Source organism: Microcaecilia unicolor, chromosome 2, assembly GCF_901765095.1.
Source record: "Microcaecilia unicolor chromosome 2, aMicUni1.1, whole genome shotgun sequence".
NCBI lineage: Eukaryota > Metazoa > Chordata > Amphibia > Gymnophiona > Siphonopidae > Microcaecilia > Microcaecilia unicolor.
The window spans coordinates 648,134,854-648,156,630 of NC_044032.1; the positions used below are offsets into that span (position 1 = coordinate 648,134,854).

General features: G+C 46.3%; 1 protein-coding gene across 1 annotated transcript in view; it reads right to left on the reverse strand.

Moving 5' to 3' along the window:
* The window catches only part of LOC115462713 (protein ZNF783-like), a 36,722-nt gene extending 16,453 nt beyond the window's left edge, over positions 1 to 20,269 (reverse strand). Inside the window, exon 1 of the mRNA XM_030192714.1 lies at positions 20,070 to 20,269. Within this exon, the coding sequence (XP_030048574.1) occupies positions 20,070 to 20,081 (12 nt within the window). The 5' untranslated portion in view covers positions 20,082 to 20,269. The remainder of the gene's footprint in view (positions 1 to 20,069) is intronic.
* Positions 20,270 to 21,777: the final 1,508 nt, after the last annotated feature.

Genomic DNA, 21,777 nt, shown 5'->3' on the forward strand with positions numbered 1-21,777 from the left:
AAACCACTATTAAACGGACTTGGAAAAATCCACAATTCCAGGAATAACATGTATAGAATGTTTGTACGTTTGGGAAGTTTGCCAGGTGCCCTTGGCCTGGATTGGCCGCTGTCGTGGACAGGATGCTGGGCTCGATGGACCCTTGGTCTTTCCCAGTGTGGCATTACTTATGTACAACGAGAGGTGGGAGATAAAGAGGCTGTGGGTTAGTGTAGCTAAGGTTGGAGAAAGAACAGAAGGCATGATGTCAGAAAGCTGAAGCCGGTTTAGCCCAACAGCCGCCATATTGGTACACGGAAAACGAAGCAAACAGTCAGCTGCTGTATCCATTGTTATTGTATCTCAGTTAGATTTAGAAACATGATGGTGTGTGCAGCATATGTACACAGAGGAACTGTCACAACGGAATAAGCTTTCATCAGTTAGAGTAGTAAGTTGTCCTAAATCACTATCACTGTGTCATTTTGAGGGTTTGTATTGGTGCTGACATTTTTTCACCTAGTAAAGGGCCACCAAAATAGACATCATGTTATGAGAATCAGGTGATCAACATTCAGAGGTTTTTTTTTATGTCTAAGTGTAAAGGGTTTTTCAAACTTTAATAAAGGGGTGGTGGCTTGCCTGAGGCAATAGTGTGAGATGGAGCTGCTCTCTGCCGTTGTCAACTTACAGAGGGAGGAGCCCTCCTGTGAGGGAGAGTCGGTGCCAAATCCAACAGGCACCCTATTGGACACCCGCAGATATCGAGGGTCCTGTTGCCTTGAGAAGATTTGCACCACAGGTGTGAGGCCGCAGGGCATGCCAAAAGGGGCGTGCTGTAAGGTACACACCCTGCCCCTTCGGAGTTTTGACTCTATACCATAATTCTCAAAGGGGAAGCGTAAAGTGAAGCCTCCTGGGTCCTACGGACAAACACCTGATTTCTTCTGGACCATCAATTAATCAAGTATTCTCTCCCTTGGAGCTTCTTTGAGCTCACTGGAGCATACCCTACCTCTCCCTCCCTTTGCCTGTCAGATAAGGGCTTCCCAGGTGGTGCCCCTTCCTCAGGCTGGAGGTTCAGTTGGAAGAAGCAGTTTCATCATTAACTTTTGTCAAGTTGCCAACAGCTATTCAGGCACCTACCCCAATTCAGCAGCCTTCAGCTATTCAGGACCAGCAGGAAATGATGTTAAGAGATTTGTGGGATTCAATTCAGCGTATGGAGAGTATGTTCAATTCCACTGTTTCTCAGATACCCATACTCTAATCAATTTCCAGAGTACTGAGGACCCTCACACCTGGGAACTCCGGTTATCTGGTGCCCCGGGGGGGGGGGGGGGGGAAGCAGAAAGGAGAAGTAATCCTACTCCAGACAGATCGGATAGCTGACATTGTTCTAATGGAGGACAACTTGGAGATTGTTTTGAATAACTCACCTACAGCGAATAACTCTCCAGATGATACTACTGACATACCTCAAGAGACCATTGCTTCCATTCCCAGTCCTGATCCACCTCATCCTTGCAGGTTGACTGACATAAAACAGAAGGATGATGCTTACACCATTCCGGTCCAGATAGCTGATCTCCAAGTACTTCAGTCCACGTTGCTGTAGCCGAGTGACGTCTCCTTCATCAGTGACACCTTGTTTGACCGTCTTCGCAAGTCTGTGCCACTTCTGTACAAGTACCTGGACTAGGTGCCAAGCTGCTAGTGGGACTGTGCAGTCTTCCTTTGACGGTGGGACAGAAGTCTTTCACCCATCACTTCTCTGTTGTCAAAGGCCTACAACAGCCCTTATGTCTGGGCTCCGATTGCCTTGTACGACTGAGAGTTTATGTGGACTTGGTGAATCTGGTCCTGTGGAGCAGACTGGATGGCAGCCCAGTGGAATCAGAATCGACGTCTGTTAGCTTGAAGTCTAGTCAGACCATACCCCAGGTCTGTGAAGTAGTCTGTGATAAAGATGTGACCATCCCGGCAAGAGTGAGGGACTTTTCCATCCAGCTCCGTCTTGCACAGGGATAGCGTCTGTTGGACAAAGTGGTGTTCTTCAACCCTCACACTCATTTTCGTGACCTAGGGTTGTCCACCGGTGTTTTGCCATGCTTGGAGGTAACTGATGCTCCTTTCCACTTGTTGGTCACCAATCTGCAATCAGATGAAGTTGTTGTGTCTAAAGGAGACCCTTTTGGATTTCTGGTGGGAGAGTCTTTTCCTGATGTCGAGGTAAGTTTGCCTATTATTGGCAGGCTGCCTTCCTCTTGGAACACCTGCCGGGGGGGGGGGGGGGGGGGGGGGAAGAGACTGAGAGTCTGTTTACCTCTCCCAGAGGCCTCATTTCTCTGGAGTTTGTCTGGCCATATGACGCAACGGGTTCACAAGTGCAGTTGGAAGACGACTTCTTGATTTTGTCCAGAAGGATGCCTCTACCCCAGAGGTCCAGAGTGGTGAATTCTGTTGAAACCTCATCGTTGCAGGAGGAAATTGAAGAACAAGTGGAAATTCCATCCAACCAGCCTTTCTCAGAGTTTGATGCTATGGTGAAAGATCAAGTGGAACAGGCTGATGCTTGTACTACTGACACAGAGAAGATGCAGTTGACTGAGATGCTATACAAATACAGGGAACATTTTGCTGTAGACTCGTATGATTGTGGGCTTACAGACCTGCACGTCACCAGAGTGCCTACAGGACCAAATAGTAAGCCTGTCCTTGTGCGCCAGTATAAGATTCCATTGGCTTCCTATGAATCCGTGCAAGAGATTCTCAATACCTTGGAGGCCAGGGACATCATTAGGCAATGCAACAGCACATACAACTCCCCTCTGTGGCCCATTTTGAAAAAGAACAACAGCTGGAGAATTGCTCTGGTCTACCGTCAGCTGAATAAGTGAGTACCGTTGTCCAGGTGGCCTATGGCTCCACTGGATCAGAGTCTTGCTACCATCAAAGGAGCGAACTAATTCACCAGCTTAGACTTGGCATCAGGGTTTTGGACCGTACCTGTACATCCACATGATCAGTATAAACTGGCTTTCACCTTTGGGAAGAAACAGTACACATTGGACAGAACTTCCTTTGGTTTTCTCAATTCACCGGCTGAATTCAACATCTTCCTACACAAAGCCCTTACAGATGCTGAAGCTCGAGGAACTGTAGTCTATGTGGATGATATTCTGATCAAAAGCCCTACCTTTCAAGAACATTTGTCAGAGATTGAACACGTTTTCAGACAGTTGACCAATGCTGGAGCTAAACTGACCCTGGCCAAAGGACAATGGTGCAAGAAATCTCTGAATTACCTAGGGTATGAAATTTCTAATGAGGGTCTGCGACCTCAGAAGAAGCGAGTACAGGCCTTACAACAGCTAAAACAACCTATCAATCTCACAGAACTTCGTTCCTTTCTGGGAATAGGCAATTACTCCAGACAGTTCATAAATGAGTATGCGGAGATCACCAGACCATTGGTCAAGTTATTGAAGAAGGATGTACCCTGGATGTGGGGTCCAGAGCAGGAATCTGCTATGCAGGAGCTGAAGGAGCAGCTAAGCTGCTTTCCATGCCTCGCATACCCTGAGGGGGGTCGTGAGTTCTATATTGACTTGGGATACTTCAGTCACTCCATGAGTGCGGTCTTGTATCAGAAATATGATTCTGATAAAAGGGTTGTGGCCTATGCCAGCAAAGGCCTATCTGATGTGGAGAAGAAATATTCAGACTGTGAGAAAGCCTTGTGGACCACTGTATGGACTCTGCAACATTTCAGGAGTTACATCCAAGGTGAGAAGCTAATCGTGGAAACGTGTCATCAAACTGTCAGTTTCCTGGGGAGCGACCGAATCAAATCCGGTCGGGTGTCCAACAGCAGGCTAGTCTCCTGGACACTGGCTCTCCAAGGATGGCCTTTAGAGGTAAGGTATGCTCAGAAACGTCGTAATGTAGTAGTCCAAGGTATGGCTGACCCGCATGACTGTGCAGGACATGATTCCCTTGCAGGTATTTCTGAAACAGGTGTCCCCCCACAGGAGAAAGAACCTCATCTGCACCATCTGTATGATGAGAAGATCTGTGATACAATGCCTAAGGTCTATGTGGATGGTTGTACCTATCGCCATGACACAGACCGTGAGTTGGTTGCAGGTGTGGGAGTGGTATGGAATCCAGCCATTCCTGAAGAGACTTTGAAGCACAGCTTGAGTTCACAGACAAACCAGTATGCTCAGATAGTTGTAGCCTTGGTGGCGGTACATTCGGCTGTTCAGAAGGGAATTAGTCATCTGCACGGATTCAGACTATGTGAGACAGAACTTTGTCTCTCATCTACCCAACTGGAAGCAGAACAACATGCTAAACTCGAAAGGAAAACCGGTACACCATGGAAGTTTGATTCTGGCCTTAGATCAACTGGTATGGGACCATGACATGACCATCTATTGGAAGAAGGTTAAGGGTCATGCCAAAGTTGATAGTCCTAACAAGATAGGGAACGACTTAGCAGACCAACTCGCCATGGGAGGTGCGCTCACCGGAGAATTATGGCAGTTCTCAGAGTCTGAAACATTGGCAGTTCATGCTGTCACCCGACGGCAAACAAAACAGTCGAATGAGACTCCCATGTTCCAGTGGTGCAGTGAAGCCCCATCATTTGATCTTGTAATGGCTCAGAAATCTGATCCAGTGGTTGGACAATTTTATGAGTACATCCAGAATCCGCAAGAACATCCATTGACCGAAGAGGAATGTCAAGCCAAAGAACTGAGGATACTCTATACATCCAGAGAGAAGTTCAAGATCCGTCAGGACCTGCTTATTCGGATGAGTAAGCATGGCATTGAACAATGGGTTGTACTGCAGGCATATCGGGGCATCATGTTGCAACATGCCCATGATGAACCATGTGCAGGACATAGAGGTGAAGGCATCACCTATGAGACCTTGAAGTAAGTGGCTTATTGGCCCCACATGCGGTAGGATGTGCAGCTGTATATGCGAGGTTGCCTGACCTGTTGTCGTTTCCAGCCATCTTCTCCATCACAACGAGCACCACTTAGGAAGAAGGGTATTGCTATGCCCTGGTCAGATATTCAGATCGATTGGGTTGGACCTGTGGTTCGATCCACCCGAGGCAACAAGTACATGTTGACTGTCACCTGCCTGTTCACCAAGTGGGTGGAGTGTCTACCAGCACCCAATTGCATGGCCGAAACTACGGCTACCTTGCTACTGAATCATGTGTTCAGTCGTTGGGGTCTGCCCATGAGAGTGGATTCCAACCAAGGATCTCAGTTTACGGCAGAAGTAATCCAACACATGTGGAAGATGCTAGGCGTGAAGAGTAAATTGCACATTGCCTACTGACCTCAGTCCTCAGGACAAGTGGAAAGAGCTAATCGTACCATCATCACCATTCTGAAGAAGTACGTGTCATCCTCAGGTAAGGATTGGGACATGAAGTTACCCTTGGTCCTCATGGCCACCGGTCCATAGGAGTGTCACCTTTTGAGATGATGACAGGTAGGGAAATGATGTTACTCATTCATTTGCTTTACAGGACTAATGATATGAACTTGTCCAGTGCTACTTCCACTCATGAGTATGTCACCCATTTGCGTCAACATTTGCAAAGTGCCTTTGCCTTTGGCCTTGCCCAAAAGAACTTGGAAAGTAGTGCTAGAGGTAGAAAAGCCTACTACGATCAAGGGACTACCTCCAAAGAGTACCAAATTGGTGACAAGGTATTCTATTTCAATTTTGCCAGAAACAAGGTAAAAGAGAAGACATTTCTGCCCAGTTGGCATGGTCCTTTCCCTATAGTGAAAAAAGCTTCACCTGTGGCTTATCAAATTCGCCTCTGAAAAAAATTCTCAAGGTGAAGATAACCTTAAATGGGTCCACATCAATCAGCTGAGACCATGTCACCCCAGTCATTCTGTTCCGGATGTGTGTATTGATGACTTGAACTGTACTAACCGGACAACAGTTCTGTTTATCTTGTTTTGCAGATGCAGAAAAGAACCTGGATTACTGTGTTCCTGACCACCCTACTGATGGGATCCTTGTCCAAGATGATTGAACCTGGTCCGATGTCGGGAGTCGTCCTACAAGATACCCCTGGCTTCCTGATCTCTCAGTCACAGATTGTTACTCAGAAAGTGGTTGTTTCACTTGACCCCATGCACGTTATTTTGAGACATTTTAATTTGACTATGTTAGGAAAGTCTCCTTCCACTCAAACCTGGTTTTTCAATTACATGCAGTATGCCAGAGGTCAAGTTAAGAACATTTTGGCCCAGTTAGAGAAAGTAATGGTTCAACCTGTCCAACCCAAGAATGCTAGGTCTAAACGTTTTGTGGGCATTGTGGGTGGTCTGATCTTTTCCGCTATTGGCTCACTATTTGGGGCATCCATGTCTGTTGCTAATGCCATTTCTGTACGTCAGCTGCAAGAGACCGTAAAAGCCTTTGAACCAGATTTGAAGAATGTAGAAGACAAATTACAATCCCAACAGGACCAGCTTATTGCCCGGGGTAAAACTACAGCAGATACTGTTACCCTTGTTAATTTGCATACTCGCCAGATTGAGATAAACACGGTAGATTTGTCTATAATTAAAGGTGTTTTGAATGATCAGCGTCTATTTATCCACCCTGTTAAAGACCTTATGCAAGATTTGTTTAGGGAATTAGATACAAGTGTTAGTAACCTTATGCTAGGTAACATACCTACTTATTTGGTCCCCTCTGAAGTTAATAGGGATGCTTTTGCTAAAATTACTCGTCTACCAATTGAACCCTTCCAAATTCAGACTGCATTTCATTTAGGGACGGCCCTCCCATTAATGCTCAATATGGAACGTATGGAAATTGCCTTTCTCTTACAGTTACCCTTTATTGTACCTGAGAATGTGTATCAGCTCAAACAAGTTTTGAATGTGGGAACTTGGCATGATAACTTGTACCTTCGTGTTGAGACTCCAAAATACGTTGCTTACCAACAAGATGATCCTCAACATTATCTAGTCCCTAATTTGGATCTTTGCCACAAAACTAAAGATATTCATTGGCTATGCCCAGGCAAACCTTTCTTAAAAGATACCACAGAAGCCCTTTGCGGGTTGTCCACAACAGACCGTGGTAGGCCAGGTGCCCTTAAATACAACTAAAGATCAGAAAAAAAATGGCAAATCAATAGTGTCAGGTACTAAGCATCATGCAAATAGGAACAACAAACATACCCTGAAATGTCTATATGCAAATGCTAGGAGTCTAAGAAATAAGATGGGAGAGTTGGAATATATTGGATCAGGCGACCCTCAGGGGGAGGAATGCTGGCTTCGGCCTAACCCCTGGAAACCCTTTCCTCAGCTGAGAGGTGCCCAGCTCTACCACCGGCTGCCTTTCAAGTGCTGTGGAGGACTTGCAGCTCATCTGCATATCCTTACAGCCTTCTCCGGGGTGACACCCAAGTCCACTCCGATCCACTCAGGGCCTCCGCTCTAGGTGCCCAGCGCTCCCACCAGGTGCTGTGGAGGACTTGCAGCCCTTCTGCATTTCCTCACAGGTGTATCCGGGGTGACTCCAGGTCCACCCCGATCTTCCCAGGGCCCTCGCTCCAAGTGCTCAGAGTTTCCAGGTGCCTTTTGGCTAGGATCAGGCGACCCTCAGAGGAAGGAATGCTGGCTTCGGCCTAACCCCTGGTAAGCCTTTCCTCAGCTGAGAGGTGCCCAGATCTACCACTGGCTGCCTTTCAGGTGCTGTGGAGGACTTGCAGCTCATCTGCATATCCTTACAGCCTTCTCCGGGGTGACACCCAAGTCATCTCCGATCCACTCAGGGCCTCCGCTCTAGGTGCCATCTTCTTCCCAGTTGCTAAAGTACTTCAGTCATTTATGGCCCCTATTCACATTCTCTACCTAGCCCTGTCCCTTCCTAATCTTTTCCCTCACCCCTACCTCTCTCCCCTACAGGAACTCACTGCCCATCCATTAACTTCATCACCTCACCTTCTCTCCTACCCTCTTTCTCCCTCTTGGCTTTTAATCTCCGTCTCTTTCTTCCCTCCATTTTGCCTTCCCCATTCCACCTAAATACCTCTCGCCTTCGACGCCTTCTACTACTACTACTACTTAGCATTTCTATAGCGCTGCCAGGGTTACGCAGCGCTGTACAAGTTTAAACATGGGGAAGGACGGTCCCTGCTCAAGAGAGCTTACAATCTAAAGGTAACAAACTATGTAGTCAGTGTAGGTATCATGAATGGGGAAGGTGGTTAGGCGCCAAAAGCAAGAGAGAAGAGATGGGCTTTGAGTAAGGACTTCAAAATGGGCAGGGAGGGCGTATGGGCTCAGGAAGTCTGTTCCAGGCATAAGGTGATGCGAGGCAGAAGGGGCAGAGTCTGGAGTTAGCGGTGGTGGAGAAGGGTACAGATAGGAGTGATTTGTCCTGAGAGCGGAGGTTACGGGTGGGAACATACGGGGAGAGGAGGGTAGAGAGGTAATGGGGGGCTGCAGATTGAGTGCACTTGAAGGTCAATAGGAGAAGCTTGAACTGTATACGGTAGCGGATCTGGAGCCAGTGAAGCGACTTGAGGAGAGGGGTGATATGAGAGTATCGGTTCACGCGGTAGATAAGACGTGCGGCGGAATTTTGGACAGATTGAAGGGGGGATAGGTGGCTAAGCGGGAGGCCAGCGAGGAGAAGGTTGCAATAGTCAAGACGAGAGGTAACGAGCGAGTGGACGAGGGTTCGGGTGGTCTGTTCAGAGAGGAATGGGAAAATTTTGCTAATATTAAAGAGGAAGAAGCAACAGGTCTTAGCTGTCTGCTGGATATGGGCAGAGAAGGAGAGGGAGGAGTCGAAAATGACTCCGAGATTGCGGGCTGAAGAGACGGGGAGAATGAGGGCATTATCAACAGAGACGGAAAGTGGGAGAAGAGGGTTTGGGTGGAAAGACAAGGAGCTCAGTCTTTGCCATGTTCAGTTTCAGATGCCGGTTGGACATCCAGGCAGCGATGTCTGAGAGGCAGGCCGAAACTTTGGCCTGGGTTTTGACTGTGATGTCGGGAGTGAAGAGGTAAAGCTGGGTGTCATCAGCATAGAGATGGTACTGGAAACCATGTGATGAGATCAGCGAGCCCAGGGAAGAGGTGTATATCGAGAAAAGAAGCGGTCCAAGGACAGATCCTTGAGGAACCCCAACAGAGAGAAGAACGGGGGTGGAAGAAGAGCCATTAGAAAATACTCTGAAGGTGCGTTGGGAAAGATACGAAGAGAACCAGGAGAGGACGGAGCTCTGGAACCCGAATGAGGACAGTGTGTCAAGAAGTAAATTATGATTGACGGTGTCAAAGGCGGCAGATAGGTCGAGGAGGATGAGGATGGAGTAGTGACCTTTGGATTTGGCAAGGAACAGGTCATTGCAGACTTTAGAGAGTGCTGTTTCTGTCGAGTGTAGTGGGCGAAAGCCGGATTGAAGCGGATCGAGGACAGCCTGAGAGGAGAGGAAATCAAGGCAGCGGCTGTGGACACAGCGTTCAAGTAATTTGGAGAGGAAGGGTAGGAGAGAGATGGGGCGGTAGTTGGAGGGACAGGTGGGGTCAAGTGATGGTTTTTTTGAGAAGTGGTGTGACTACAGCGTGCTTGAAGGTGTCAGGGACAGTAGCAGTGGAGAGAGAGGTTGAGGATGTGACAGATTGAGGGGTTAACTGTAGGAGAGATGTTGGTAAGCAGATTGGTGGGAATGGGATCAGAGGAACAGGTGGTGCACTTAGAGGAAGAAAGAAGGCGAGCAGTTTCCTCTTCGGTGATCTCAGGGAAGGAGGAGAAGGAGGCCAGGTTAGTTTGGTTGAGGGAGTGGGTTAAGAAGTCACAGGGAGGAGAAGGCCTGGAAGTGAATTCAAGGTTTATTTTCTGCACTTTATCGCGGAAGTAGCAAGTGTTTGAGGAGAGAGTGAGGGGGGGGGGTGGGAGCGGAGGGCACTTTAAGTAGGGAGTTGAGGGTGGCGAAGAAGCGACGAGGGTTGAAGCCAAGAGAATTGGTTAATTGAGAATAATATTCCTGTTTGGCAAGGAATAGGGAGGACTGGAAGGAGGATAGCATGAATTTGTAATGGGTGAAGTCTGACAGGGTGCGAGATTTCCTCCAGAGTCGTTCAGCAGATCGGGTGCAGGAGAGAAGGTAACGGATGCAAGGGGTTAACCAGGGCTGAGGATTAATGCACTTAGTGGGGCGAGAGACAGATGGTGCTAGGGTATCCAGAGCAGTGGAGAGAATTTCATTGTAGGTAGAGACAGCCGTGTCGACAGATTCAGAAGACGAGATGGAAGGGAAGAGATTGGAGATGTGAGAGGATAGGGTAGGGGGGTCGACAGCTTGGAGATTCCTGAAGGCACTGGTTATAGTTGGGCGAGGTTGAGGGGGAGGGTGATGAAGTGTGAGGGTGATTAGGTGATGATCTGAGATAGGAAGGACTGAGGTGCAGAAATTGGAGGGTGAGCAGGAGGAGAAGAGAACGAGGTCGAGACAATGGCCATTACGGTGAGTAGGGATAGTAGAGCATAGTTGGAGGTTAAAGGACGATGTCAGAGTGAGGAATTTAGAAGCATAGGAGTTGGAAGGGTTGTCAACATGAATGTTAAAATCACCAAGAATGAGGGATGGAGATGAGGGATCAAGAAAGACGGTGAGCCAAGCGTCGAAGTCAGTAAGGAATGAAGAGAGGGGCTTCTCAGGGGGGCGGTAGATGACTGCAACTCTGAGTGGTGTCGGGTAGAATAGACGGATGGCATGAGTTTCAAAGGATGAGAAGCAGTGAGACTGTGGCAGGAGGAGGGGTTGGAAACTACAAGAGGGTGAGAGAAGAAACCCAACGCCTCCACCGCGTGCATCTGGGCGGGGAGTGTGGGAGAAAAGATATCCTTCATGGCATAGGGCTGCGATTGAGGCAGTGTCGTTAGGGGTTATCCAAGTTTCAGTTAAAGCGAGCAGTTGAAGGGAACGGGAGATGAATAAATCGTGGATGAAGGAGAGTTTGTTGCATACTGAGTGGGCATTCCATAGGGCACACAAGAAGGGGGGGAGAAGGGGAATAGAGATGAGATTGGAGGCATTCTGGGATTGGTTACGTGGATATGGAGAGGAGAGGTGAGGGGGACCTGGATTGGGATTGACGTCACCTGCGGAAAGTAGGAGAAGGAGTAAGAGAGTGCGGAGGAGGGTAGGGGAGGAGGGTCGACGAAGCCTTCGTGGCCACACCTCTCCTACTCTCCTCCGCTCTCTTTTACTCCTTCTCTTACTCTCAGCCGGTGACATCAATCCCTATCCTGGCCCTCCTCACCAACTACTATCCCAACTCTACAGATCTCACCGCGACCTCTCTAACCTCATCTCTATTCCTCTACTCCCCTTCTCTTCTCTGCCCTTCTCTTGTGCCCTATAGAATGCCCGCTCTATCTGTAACAAACTCCCCTATATCCAGGACCTCTTTATCTCGCGTCACCTCCATCTGCTCGCCATAACAGAAACCTGGCTCTGCACTGATGACTCTGCTTCAGTCGCAGCCCTCTGCCATGGCGGTTATCTTTTTTCACATACTCCTCGCCCTGCTGGTCGCGGGGGCGGTGTTGGACTACTTCTCTCTCCCTTCTCCAGATTTTAACCCCTTCTTCCACCTCAATCTCACTGTTTTTCCTCCTTTGAAGTCCACTCTATCCGCCTTTTCTCTCCTCTACCTCTTCGAATAGCGGTCATTTATCGTCCCCCTGATAAGTCCCTTTCATCCTTTCTCAGTGACTTTGATGCCTGGCTTGCCTTCTTCCATGATCCTTCCTCCCCCTCTCTCATCCTTGGTGACTTTAATATTCCTGCTAATGATCCTTCCAACTCTTATATTTCCAAGTTACTCGCTTTAACATCCTCCTTTAATCTCCAACTATGCTCCACCTCCCCCACTCATCAAAATGGTCACTGTCTTGATCTCATCTTCTCCTCCAACTGTTCACCCTCTAGTTTCCTTGCCTCTGATTTTCCCCTCTCTGATCACCATCTTATAACTTTCACACTTAAATCTCCTCCCTCCCAGTCCCGTCCTATCATATCTAATTTATCTAGGAATCTTCACGATATTGACCCTTCATCTCTATCCTCCTATGTTTCAAACCTCCTCTCTACTGTGGCACCATCCACGTCTGTCAACAAGGCTGTTTCTTCTTACAACAATACTCTATCCTCTGCCTTAGACACTCTTGCACCTTTGATGACCCGCCCTGTAAGGCATACAAAACCCCAACCTTGGCTGACTTCTAATATCCGCTACCTACGTTCCTGTACCCGCTCCACCGAACGCCTCTGGCGAAAATCTCGGGCCCTTGCTGATTTCTTACACTTTAAGTTCATGCTGACCTCCTTCCAATCTGCTCTTTTACGCGCCAAACAGGATTATTATATCCAACTGACCAACTCTCTTGGTTCTAACCCTCGACTTCTCTTCATCACATTGAACTCTCTCCTCAAGGTGCCCCCTCCCCCAACTCCCCCTTCATTATCTCCTCAGACCCTTGCTGAATTCTTTCATGACAAGGTTCAAAAGATAAACCTTGAATTCTCTACCTCGCCACCTCTCCCTCCACTAGTCCGTTCCCCTCTCTCTCCTTCCCCTCATTCCTTTTCCTCCTTTCCTGAAGTTACTATAGAGGAAACTACACTTCTCCTTTCTTCCTCAAAATTTACCACCTGTTCCTCTGATCCCATTCCCACCCACCTTCTTAATGCCATCTCTCCTGCTCTTATTCCTTTTATCTGTCACATTCTCAACCTCTCACTTTCCACTGCAACTGTCCCTACTGCCTTTAAACATGCTGTGGTCACACCTCTCCTTAAGAAGCCTTCACTTGACCCTACTTGTCCCTCTAATTACCGACCCATCTCCCTCCTCCCTTTTCTCTCCAAATTACTTGAGCGTGCTGTTCACCGCCGCTGCATTGATTTTCTCTCCTCACATGCTATTCTTGACCCACTACAATCTGGTTTTCGCCCTCTCCACTCAACCGAAACTGTGCTTATTAAAGTCTCCAATGACCTATTACTGGCTAAATCCAGAGGTCTCTATTCCATCCTCATTCTTCTTGATCTTTCCGCTGCTTTTGACACTGTCGATCACAGCATACTCCTCGATACCCTGTCCTCACTTGGATTCCAGGGCTCTGTCCTTTCCTGGTTCTCTTCCTATCTCTCCCTCCGCACCTTCAGTGTTCACTCTGGTGGATCCTCTTCTACTTCTATCCCTCTGCCTGTCGGTGTACCTCAGGGTTCTGTTCTTGGTCCCCTCCTCTTTTCTATCTACACTTCTTCCCTTGGTTCATTAATCTCATCCCATGGCTTTTCCTACCATCTCTATGCTGATGACTCCCAAATCTACCTTTCTACCCCTGATATCTCACCTTGCATCCAAAGCAAAGTTTCAGCGTGCTTGTCTGACATTGCTGTCTGGATGTCTCAACACCACCTGAAATTAAACATGACCAAAACCGAGCTTCTCATTTTCCCCCCAAACCCACCTCCCCGCTCCCCCCGTTTTCTATTTCTGTTGATGGCTCTCTCATTCTCCCTGTCTCCTCAGCTCGAAACCTTGGGGTCATCTTTGACTCTTCTCTCTCCTTCTCTGCTCATATCCAGCAGATCGCCAAGACCTGTCGTTTCTTTCTTTACAACATCCGTAAAATCCGCCCCTTTCTTTCCGAGCACTCTACCAAAACCCTCATCCACACCCTTATCACCTCTCGTTTTTGTCTGACATTGCTGTCTGGATGTCTCAACGCCACCTGAAATTAAACATGACCAAAACCGAGCTTCTCATTTTCCCCCCAAACCCACCTCCCCGCTCCCCCCGTTTTCTATTTCTGTTGATGGCTCTCTCATTCTCCCTGTCTCCTCAGCTCGAAACCTTGGGGTCATCTTTGACTCTTCTCTCTCCTTCTCTGCTCATATCCAGCAGATCGCCAAGACCTGTCGTTTCTTTCTTTACAACATCCGTAAAATCCGCCCCTTTCTTTCCGAGCACTCTACCAAAACCCTCATCCACACCCTTGTCACCTCTCGTTTAGACTACTGCAATCTGCTTCTTGCTGGCCTCCCACTTAGTCACCTCTCCCCTCTCCAATCGGTTCAAAACTCTGCTGCCCGTCTCGTCTTCCGCCAGGGTCGCTTTACTCATACTACCCCTCTCCTCAAGTCGCTTCACTGGCTCCCTATCTGTTTTCGCATCATGTTCAAATTTCTTCTACTAACCTATAAATGTACTCACTCTGCTGCTCCCCAGTATCTCTCCACACTCGTCCTTCCCTACACCCCTTCCTGTGCACTCCGCTCCATGGATAAATCCTTCTTATCTGTTCCCTTCTCCACTACTGCCAACTCCAGACTTCGCGCCTTCTGTCTCGCTGCATCCTACCCCTGGAATAAACTTCCTGAACCCCTACATCTTGCCCCATCCTTGGCCACCTTTAAATCTAGACTGAAAGCCCACCTCTTTAACATTGCTTTTGACTCGTAACCACTTGTAACCACTTGCCTCCACCTACCCTCCTCTCCTCCTTCCTGTACACATTAATTGATTTGATTTCTTACTTTATTTTTTGTCTATTAGATTGTAAGCTCTTTGAGCAGGGACTGTCTTTCTTCTATGTTTGTGCAGCGCTGCGTACGCCTTGTAGCGCTATAGAAATGCTAAATAGTAGTAGTAGTAGTAATATATTGCACTAAATGAAAAATTGGATATAATAGGCATTACAGAGACCTGGTGGAAGGAGGATAACCAGTGGGACACTGTCATACCGGGGTACAAAGTATATCGTAGTGATAGGGTGGACTAGACTGGTGGAGGGGTAGAATTGTATATTAAAGAGACACTTCACTCAGATAGATTACAAATTCAGCAGGACACAAATCACACCTTTGAATCATTGTGGGTTGAAATTCCATGTATAAAAGGGAAAATATGGTGATAGGAATGTACTACCGTCCGCCTCACCAGGATGAGCAGGTAGACGCAGAAATGATAAAAGAATTCAGAGACGCGAACAAAATGGGCAATGTGATAATAATGGGTGACTTCAATTATCCAAATATAGACTGAGTAAATATAACATCAGGACACGCTAGAGAGGTACAATTCCTTGATGAAATCAAGGACAGCTTTATGGAGCAGCTGGTGCAGGAGCCGACGAGAGAAGGAAAAATTCTAGACTTGGTCCTTAGTGGAGCGCATGATCTGCTGAGGGACGTTATGGTACAGGGGCCGCTTGATAACAGTGATCATAATATGATCAGTTTTGATATTGACCTTGAAGTAACTGTACACAGAAAGTCAAATACGTTAGCGTTTAACTTTAAAAAAGGAGACTATGATAAAATGAGAAGAACAGTTAAAAAAAAACTTAGGGGGGCAACTGAGTAAAAACTGTACAACAGGCGTGGACGCTGTTCAAAAATACCATCCTGGAGGCCCAGGCCATACATATTCCGCGAATTAGAAAAGAAAGACGGAACTCCAAAAGACAGCCGGCCTGGTTGAAAAGTGAGGTGAAGGAAGCTATTAGGGCTAAAAGAAACGCCTTCAGAAAATGGAAGAAGGAACCATCTGAAAATAACAAGAAGCAGCATAAGGAGTGTCAAAGCAAATGCCAGGCACAGATAAAGAAGGCCAAGAGGGATTTCGAAAAAAAGATAGCATCAGAGGCAAAAAAAACATAGTAAAAATTTTTTTTCGGTATATTAAAAGCAGGAAGCCGGCAAAAGAATCGGTTGGGCCGCTGGATGACCGAGGGGTAAAAGGGGCGATCAAGGAAGACAAAGACGTAGCAGAGAGACTGAATGAATTCTTTGCTTTGGTCTTCACCGAGGAAGATTTGGGTGGGATACCGGTGTCGGAAATGGTATTTCAAGCGGACGAGTCGGAAAAACTTACTGACTTCACGGTAAACCTGGAGGACATAATGGGGCAGTTCGGCAAACTGAAAAGTAGCAAATCTCCTGGACCGGATGGTATTCATCCTAGAGTACTGATAGAACTGAAAAATGAGCTTGCGGAGCTACTGCTAGTGATATGCAACTTATCCTTAAAATCAAGCTTGGTACCGGAAGATTGGAGGGTGGCCAATGTAACGGCCATTTTTAAAAAAGGCTCCAGGGGAGATCCGGAAAATTATAGACCGGTGAGCGGAGGGGATGAATTCTACTTGTCCCCCCCCCCCCCCTTTCCAGTGGTTGCAGCCTGCCGATGGTCATGATGTCGCGTAAGGGATGGGAACTCTAAAGGAAAAGCCTGCCTCTAAAATAAAAGTCCAGACTCAAAAAGAGAGGGAAAACAGCATACAAAAACAACCAAGCAAACAGAAAAAGCAAACGCTGGGCCTTCAGGATTGAGAAAAATGTAGTCCTTTATTTTGACAAAGACTTTGTCTAAATAAAGGAATACATTTTTCTCCATTCTGAAGGCCCAGCGTTTGCTTTTTCTGTTTGCTCTAAAATAAAAGTGCCATAGCCTGGTGCCAGTTGCGATCTTGGGAGGGAGTCCGTATGAGAGGTGGGGGCGAGTAAGAATTTGGTCTGTGTATCTGGCAAGACATTCTGCAAAACCCCTCCTCAGAAAGGGACTTTTGCTCTTTTTCAAGGGAATTTGAGTAGTAGAATACTTTAAAAGAAAACACCACAAACTTAGTGAGAGATTAGTTGTGACACAGGTGCTGAGGTCCATTGACAGCTGCCTGACTCAGGCTAGTTTGCCAACGTGGTAAGGTTTTTTTTTTACCGGTACAACTAGATGGCTTACCCTGGCCCTAGATATGAGTGCAAAAAGAAAGAGCTATTCCGTCGAGTACAAGAAAGGAATCGTGGAAGACTCTTAGGGCAAAAATCTTACTGTTTTCTGCAAAGAGAAGATGTTGAATATCCGATTGGTCCGAAAATAGCGAGCAGATTACGGTAACCTCAGTCAACAAGTGGACAACGGAAAAGCTAAAAAGCGCAAGTGTGGATCAGGTCGGCAACCATTATTTTCTGAGCTGGAAGACCTGATCTGTGACTGGGTTGTTGACAGGAGAGCAAAGGCTTTGGTTGTGAATAGGGCTCAGGTTCAAGAATTTGCCCTTGAAATGGCACCACAGTTCGAAATAGCCCCCGAAGAATTCAAAGCATCACAACACTGGCTGGATGGTTTCCTTCAGCGAAGTGAACTGTCTTTAAGAAGATCCACAACACTGTTTAGGCTGGAAGATGCTGAAATTATTAAACGTGCATTTGCATTCAAGTCCTTTATTGATGACGCTGACTTCTCTAAATACAATCTTTCCAACATGATTGCTATGGATGAAACTGCAGTGTTTATGGGCCAAGCATCTCAAACAACAATTGAACAGCGGGGTGCCTCCTCAGTGTACATACCCTCCACTGCTTACGAAAGTGCACGTTTTACCTGTATTTTGGCAATTCGTCTGGATGGCACTAAAGTCCCAGCTTTAATAATTTCTAAGGGCAAGAAGGATAAGATTGAACGTGTTTCAGGCATTTTTATTCTTGAAACTGAAAAAGCCTGGGCCACGCAAGCAGTTATAAGGAAGTGGGTCGATTTAATGCTGCCGCTTGTTACGCGAGGGAGCCAAAGAGGTCTGCTAGTCTGGGATGCAGCCAGCACACACCGCGCTAAAGACATGAAGAAATTTCTTCAGGAAAGAAAAATAGATCAAATAATGACTCCCGCAGGAATGACGGCCTATCTCCAGACTCTTGATATTGCAATAAACAAGCCATCAAGGACAATTTGCGCATGGAAATTAATGACTACATTGAAAATAGAATGGAGAAAAATCAGCGTGGAAACTTTGTCAAGCCTAAACTGCAAGAGGCTGTGACTTGGGTGAAGAGTTCATGGGAGAAAATCACTGACAGTTGCGTTGCAAATGCACTACGAGCAGGCTACCTTGACAAGAAGTACTCATTTAAGGACAGTGCTATTGCTAGACATGAGAGATTTGGGCCAATGATTCTGAAAGAAATGGAGTCACAAGAAATTCACCAGGAAATTCAGGGTTTAGATTGTTATGATGATGTTCCAGAAGATGATGATATTATTGTCATTGAATAAATCTTGCTTTGTGTTCATAAATATCGGGATCGGTAAATGTACCATACCGGTAGAAGAAATTCTTGATAGGATTCACAGTTTGTCTGGTTATGCTGGTTTGTGATGACAACAGTATGTAATAAATGTTCATTTTTTTTGTTCAACAATAAATGTGAATTCTCCTTCATGAAAATATAAAGCCTCCCCTGAAAATAAGACCTAGCGCATCTTTGGGAGCAAAAATTAATAGAAGACACTGTCTTATTTTCGGGGAAACAGGGCAGTAGTAGTATATGTCAGACCTTATAGACCTACCTACTAGGAATGCAAAAAGATCAGCACGCTCATTCCTCAATCTCCACTACCCCAACTGTAAAGGGCTAAAGTATAAATCTACATACGCAACCAGTTTCTCCTACATCTGCAAACAACTATGGAACGCTCTCCCGAAGGCCATAAAAACAACGCAAGACCTGACTATCTTCCGAAGGTTACTGAAAACTGAACTGTTCAAGAAGGTATACCAATAACATCCACCCTCAATACTAAAGAATAAGATTGCACAAGAACTAGAAAACCGAACTCTTTATCACTTGAATTTATAACCTCTTTGTTAATAATGATCAAGCACTACCACTTTAATCCTTATGTCGATTATGGTCTCTCTATAGTTGATGACCTAATGTATGTTACAATCCAATCTATCACTCAGGAACCAATATGCAATACCATGTCGTAGTCTTCTTTACCATGTATGTATGCACCTTAATGCAATGACTTTTGTAATTCTGTTACCCAGAAATGGCAACCGCCATTACGACAAATGTAAGCCACATTGAGCCTGCAAGTCGGTGGGAAAATGTGGGATACAAATGCTACAAATAAATAAATAAATATGCTTTGAGCAACCACTTTATTTTTGACATATGATACATATCTAATATCTAAATTTAATAAAAGGTATTGTGACTTATTTTTATTTATTTTTTCTGTGTGTTATCAGACAATTATGGATTTAAGTTCCACCCCCCAACCCCGCCCTCTTTAGCCTCCCCAAACAGTTGGGTCACCGATCACCAATGGTAAAAGCAGTTACCTTAGCAAGGTTTTAAAAAAAGTTTGGCTAACTTCCTAAAAGAAAAAAGTCCAAAAGCCATTATTAAGATGGACTTGGGGAAAATCCACTGCTTATTTCTAGGATAAGCACATAAAATCTATTTTACTGTTTTGGGATCTTGCCAGGTACTTGTCAATTGGTTTGGCCACTGTTGGAAAATAGGATACTGGGCATGAGGGGCCTTCAATCTGTCCCAATCTGGCAACACTTTCCTACTATGGCAACATTCATGTGCATTTTCCCCTCTGTCTTCTCTTCTATACTCACACACACACTTTCCTTCTATCCATGTGCAGAATAGTCTCCTCTCCCATTCATTCCTTCCTTTCATTTGCTTTCCCACTCCCCTTCTCTTCCATGTACATTTCCCCCTCTCCTCTTTCTTTTCCTTCATGTGGATCCCCCACTTCACTTCCCTTCCATCCATATGCAGAATCTTCCTCTCTGACTTCCATTCATGTGCAGCTTCTGGCCCCCACCCTGTTCCCCCCTAGGGGTCCCACGTGCCTTCCTACCTCCCACTGTCCCCCTCCTCAAAGGCCTACGGATTTGCAGCATTAGCAGGTAGGGTCCACAGTCTTGCTCTCTCCAGCTGGCCTGAAGCTTTCCCTCTGCTGCCTCCTTCCCACATGGCAACAGAGGGAAGGACCCTGGGGCTGGCTGTAAACAGCTTTAATCTTTTGTTTACCTTTGCAGGATATTGTTTTAATAAACATAAAGCAGACCTACTACTTCACCTGACATGGACAAATAAGGAGAGAGAAGAGAAAGCAGGAAAAACTGGACAGAAATCTTTTCCTGTTAGTGCTGGAACCCTGTGTGCAAGAGGAGAGAGAATCATTTCTTACCTGATCAGACATTTCCCTGCTGTTTCCCCTCTGAATAGATTCAAGCTGGAGATTTCCCTGGACAGATGAATAAAACAGGAGGAGGTTGAGCTGATTCCAGGTCTCAGATAAATTCCCTCTGCAGATCTGAGACTGGGTCTTGCAGGGATTCCAGGACCCAGAGACAGAAAGGTTTTGCTTTTGTTCTCAGTCTTTTCCCTCTTTGCAGCTCTGTCTTGTTGCAGACACTAGACAAAGAGACAGAGCATGTGCAGAGCTCCTCCCCCTGGTGTGGTCAAGGAGATGGAACGGACAGAGCTCCTCCCCCTGGTGTGGTCAAGGAGATGGAACAGACAGAGCATGTTCAGAGCTCCTCCCCCTGGTGTGGTCAAGGAGACGGCATGATGTGAAAAGGCTGAAGCCACTTCATCCAAGGCCTTCTCATTCTCCCAAATGCAGCCACCGCCATCTTTGTACACTCAAAACAACTTACTTGACAGGATGATAAGCTCTGCCTACTAACTTCAGGTCACATAATGGGTCATGCACGCTCCTTGGGTGAGGTGTTACCTCCTTAAAGTACATCTGTGTACAACAAGGAGGTTAAATAAACAGGAGTGGAAGTGAGCCTCTCTAGCCCACTGTAAGCAAGGAAGCCAGTTAGGACAATTTACGTTTCCCCTTCCCAGCGCAGCCGTCATCCCCGCTCACTCAAAACAAAGCAAGCAAACCTAGGAGCTGCTGCTCAACATTATCGTTTTTTAATTGTTGTTCCATCTGAAACAAGTCTAAAGCTGTTTCAGCTGGATAGACAGTGCCTTAAAAGGTGAAGGACAAAAGGTTTTTGTTTTTTGTTTCTTATTGGACAGCTTTTTAATTTATTTGAAAGCTTCCCATCTGTAGATATGAATATCCTGAAATCACAATTGAATATCACTAAAACAGCTTTAAAAATTATAATAGCTGGTAGAAACAGCAATTTTAAACTCTGTATTTTGTGCTCATTTTTCTACACTAAAAACTAAATAAATACACTGTACACAATACAGATGGCCAAATTTCAATGAGAATATCCTGTTTCCTGATGGGTTCATCTTAACTGTTCTAATCTGCCCTGGGAAGCCTGGTGTTATAACGATGATGGAATATATTGAAATTAAATGGAAGTAGAATTAAACTCTCTTTTCATTGGGGCATATGGAATCACATCTTCATCTGTTTTGTAGAACTTTACCTTTTAGATACACAAATGGATTATTCTGTTGTTTGAGCATGTAACATACATAGTAGATGACAGCAGAAAAAGACCTGCACAGTCCATCCAGTCTGCCCAACAAGATAAACTCATGTGTATCCTTACCTTGATTTGTACCTGCCTTTTTCAGGGCATAGACCGTACAAGTCTGCCCAGCAGTATTTCCCGCCTCCCAACCACCAGTCCCGCCTCCCATCACCGGCTCTGGCACAGACCGTATAAGTCTGCCCTCCACTATCCTCACCTCCCAACCACCAACCCCTCTTCCCCCACCTGCTCCACCGCCCAATTTCGGCTAAGTTGCTGAGGATCCATTCCTACTGCACAGGATTCCTTTATGCATATCCCACGCATGTTTGAATTCCGTTACCGTTTTCATCTCCACCACCTCCCGCGGGAGGGCATTCCAAGCGTCCACCACCCTCTCGGTGAAAAAATACTTCCTGACATCTTTCCTGAGTCTGCCCCCCTTCA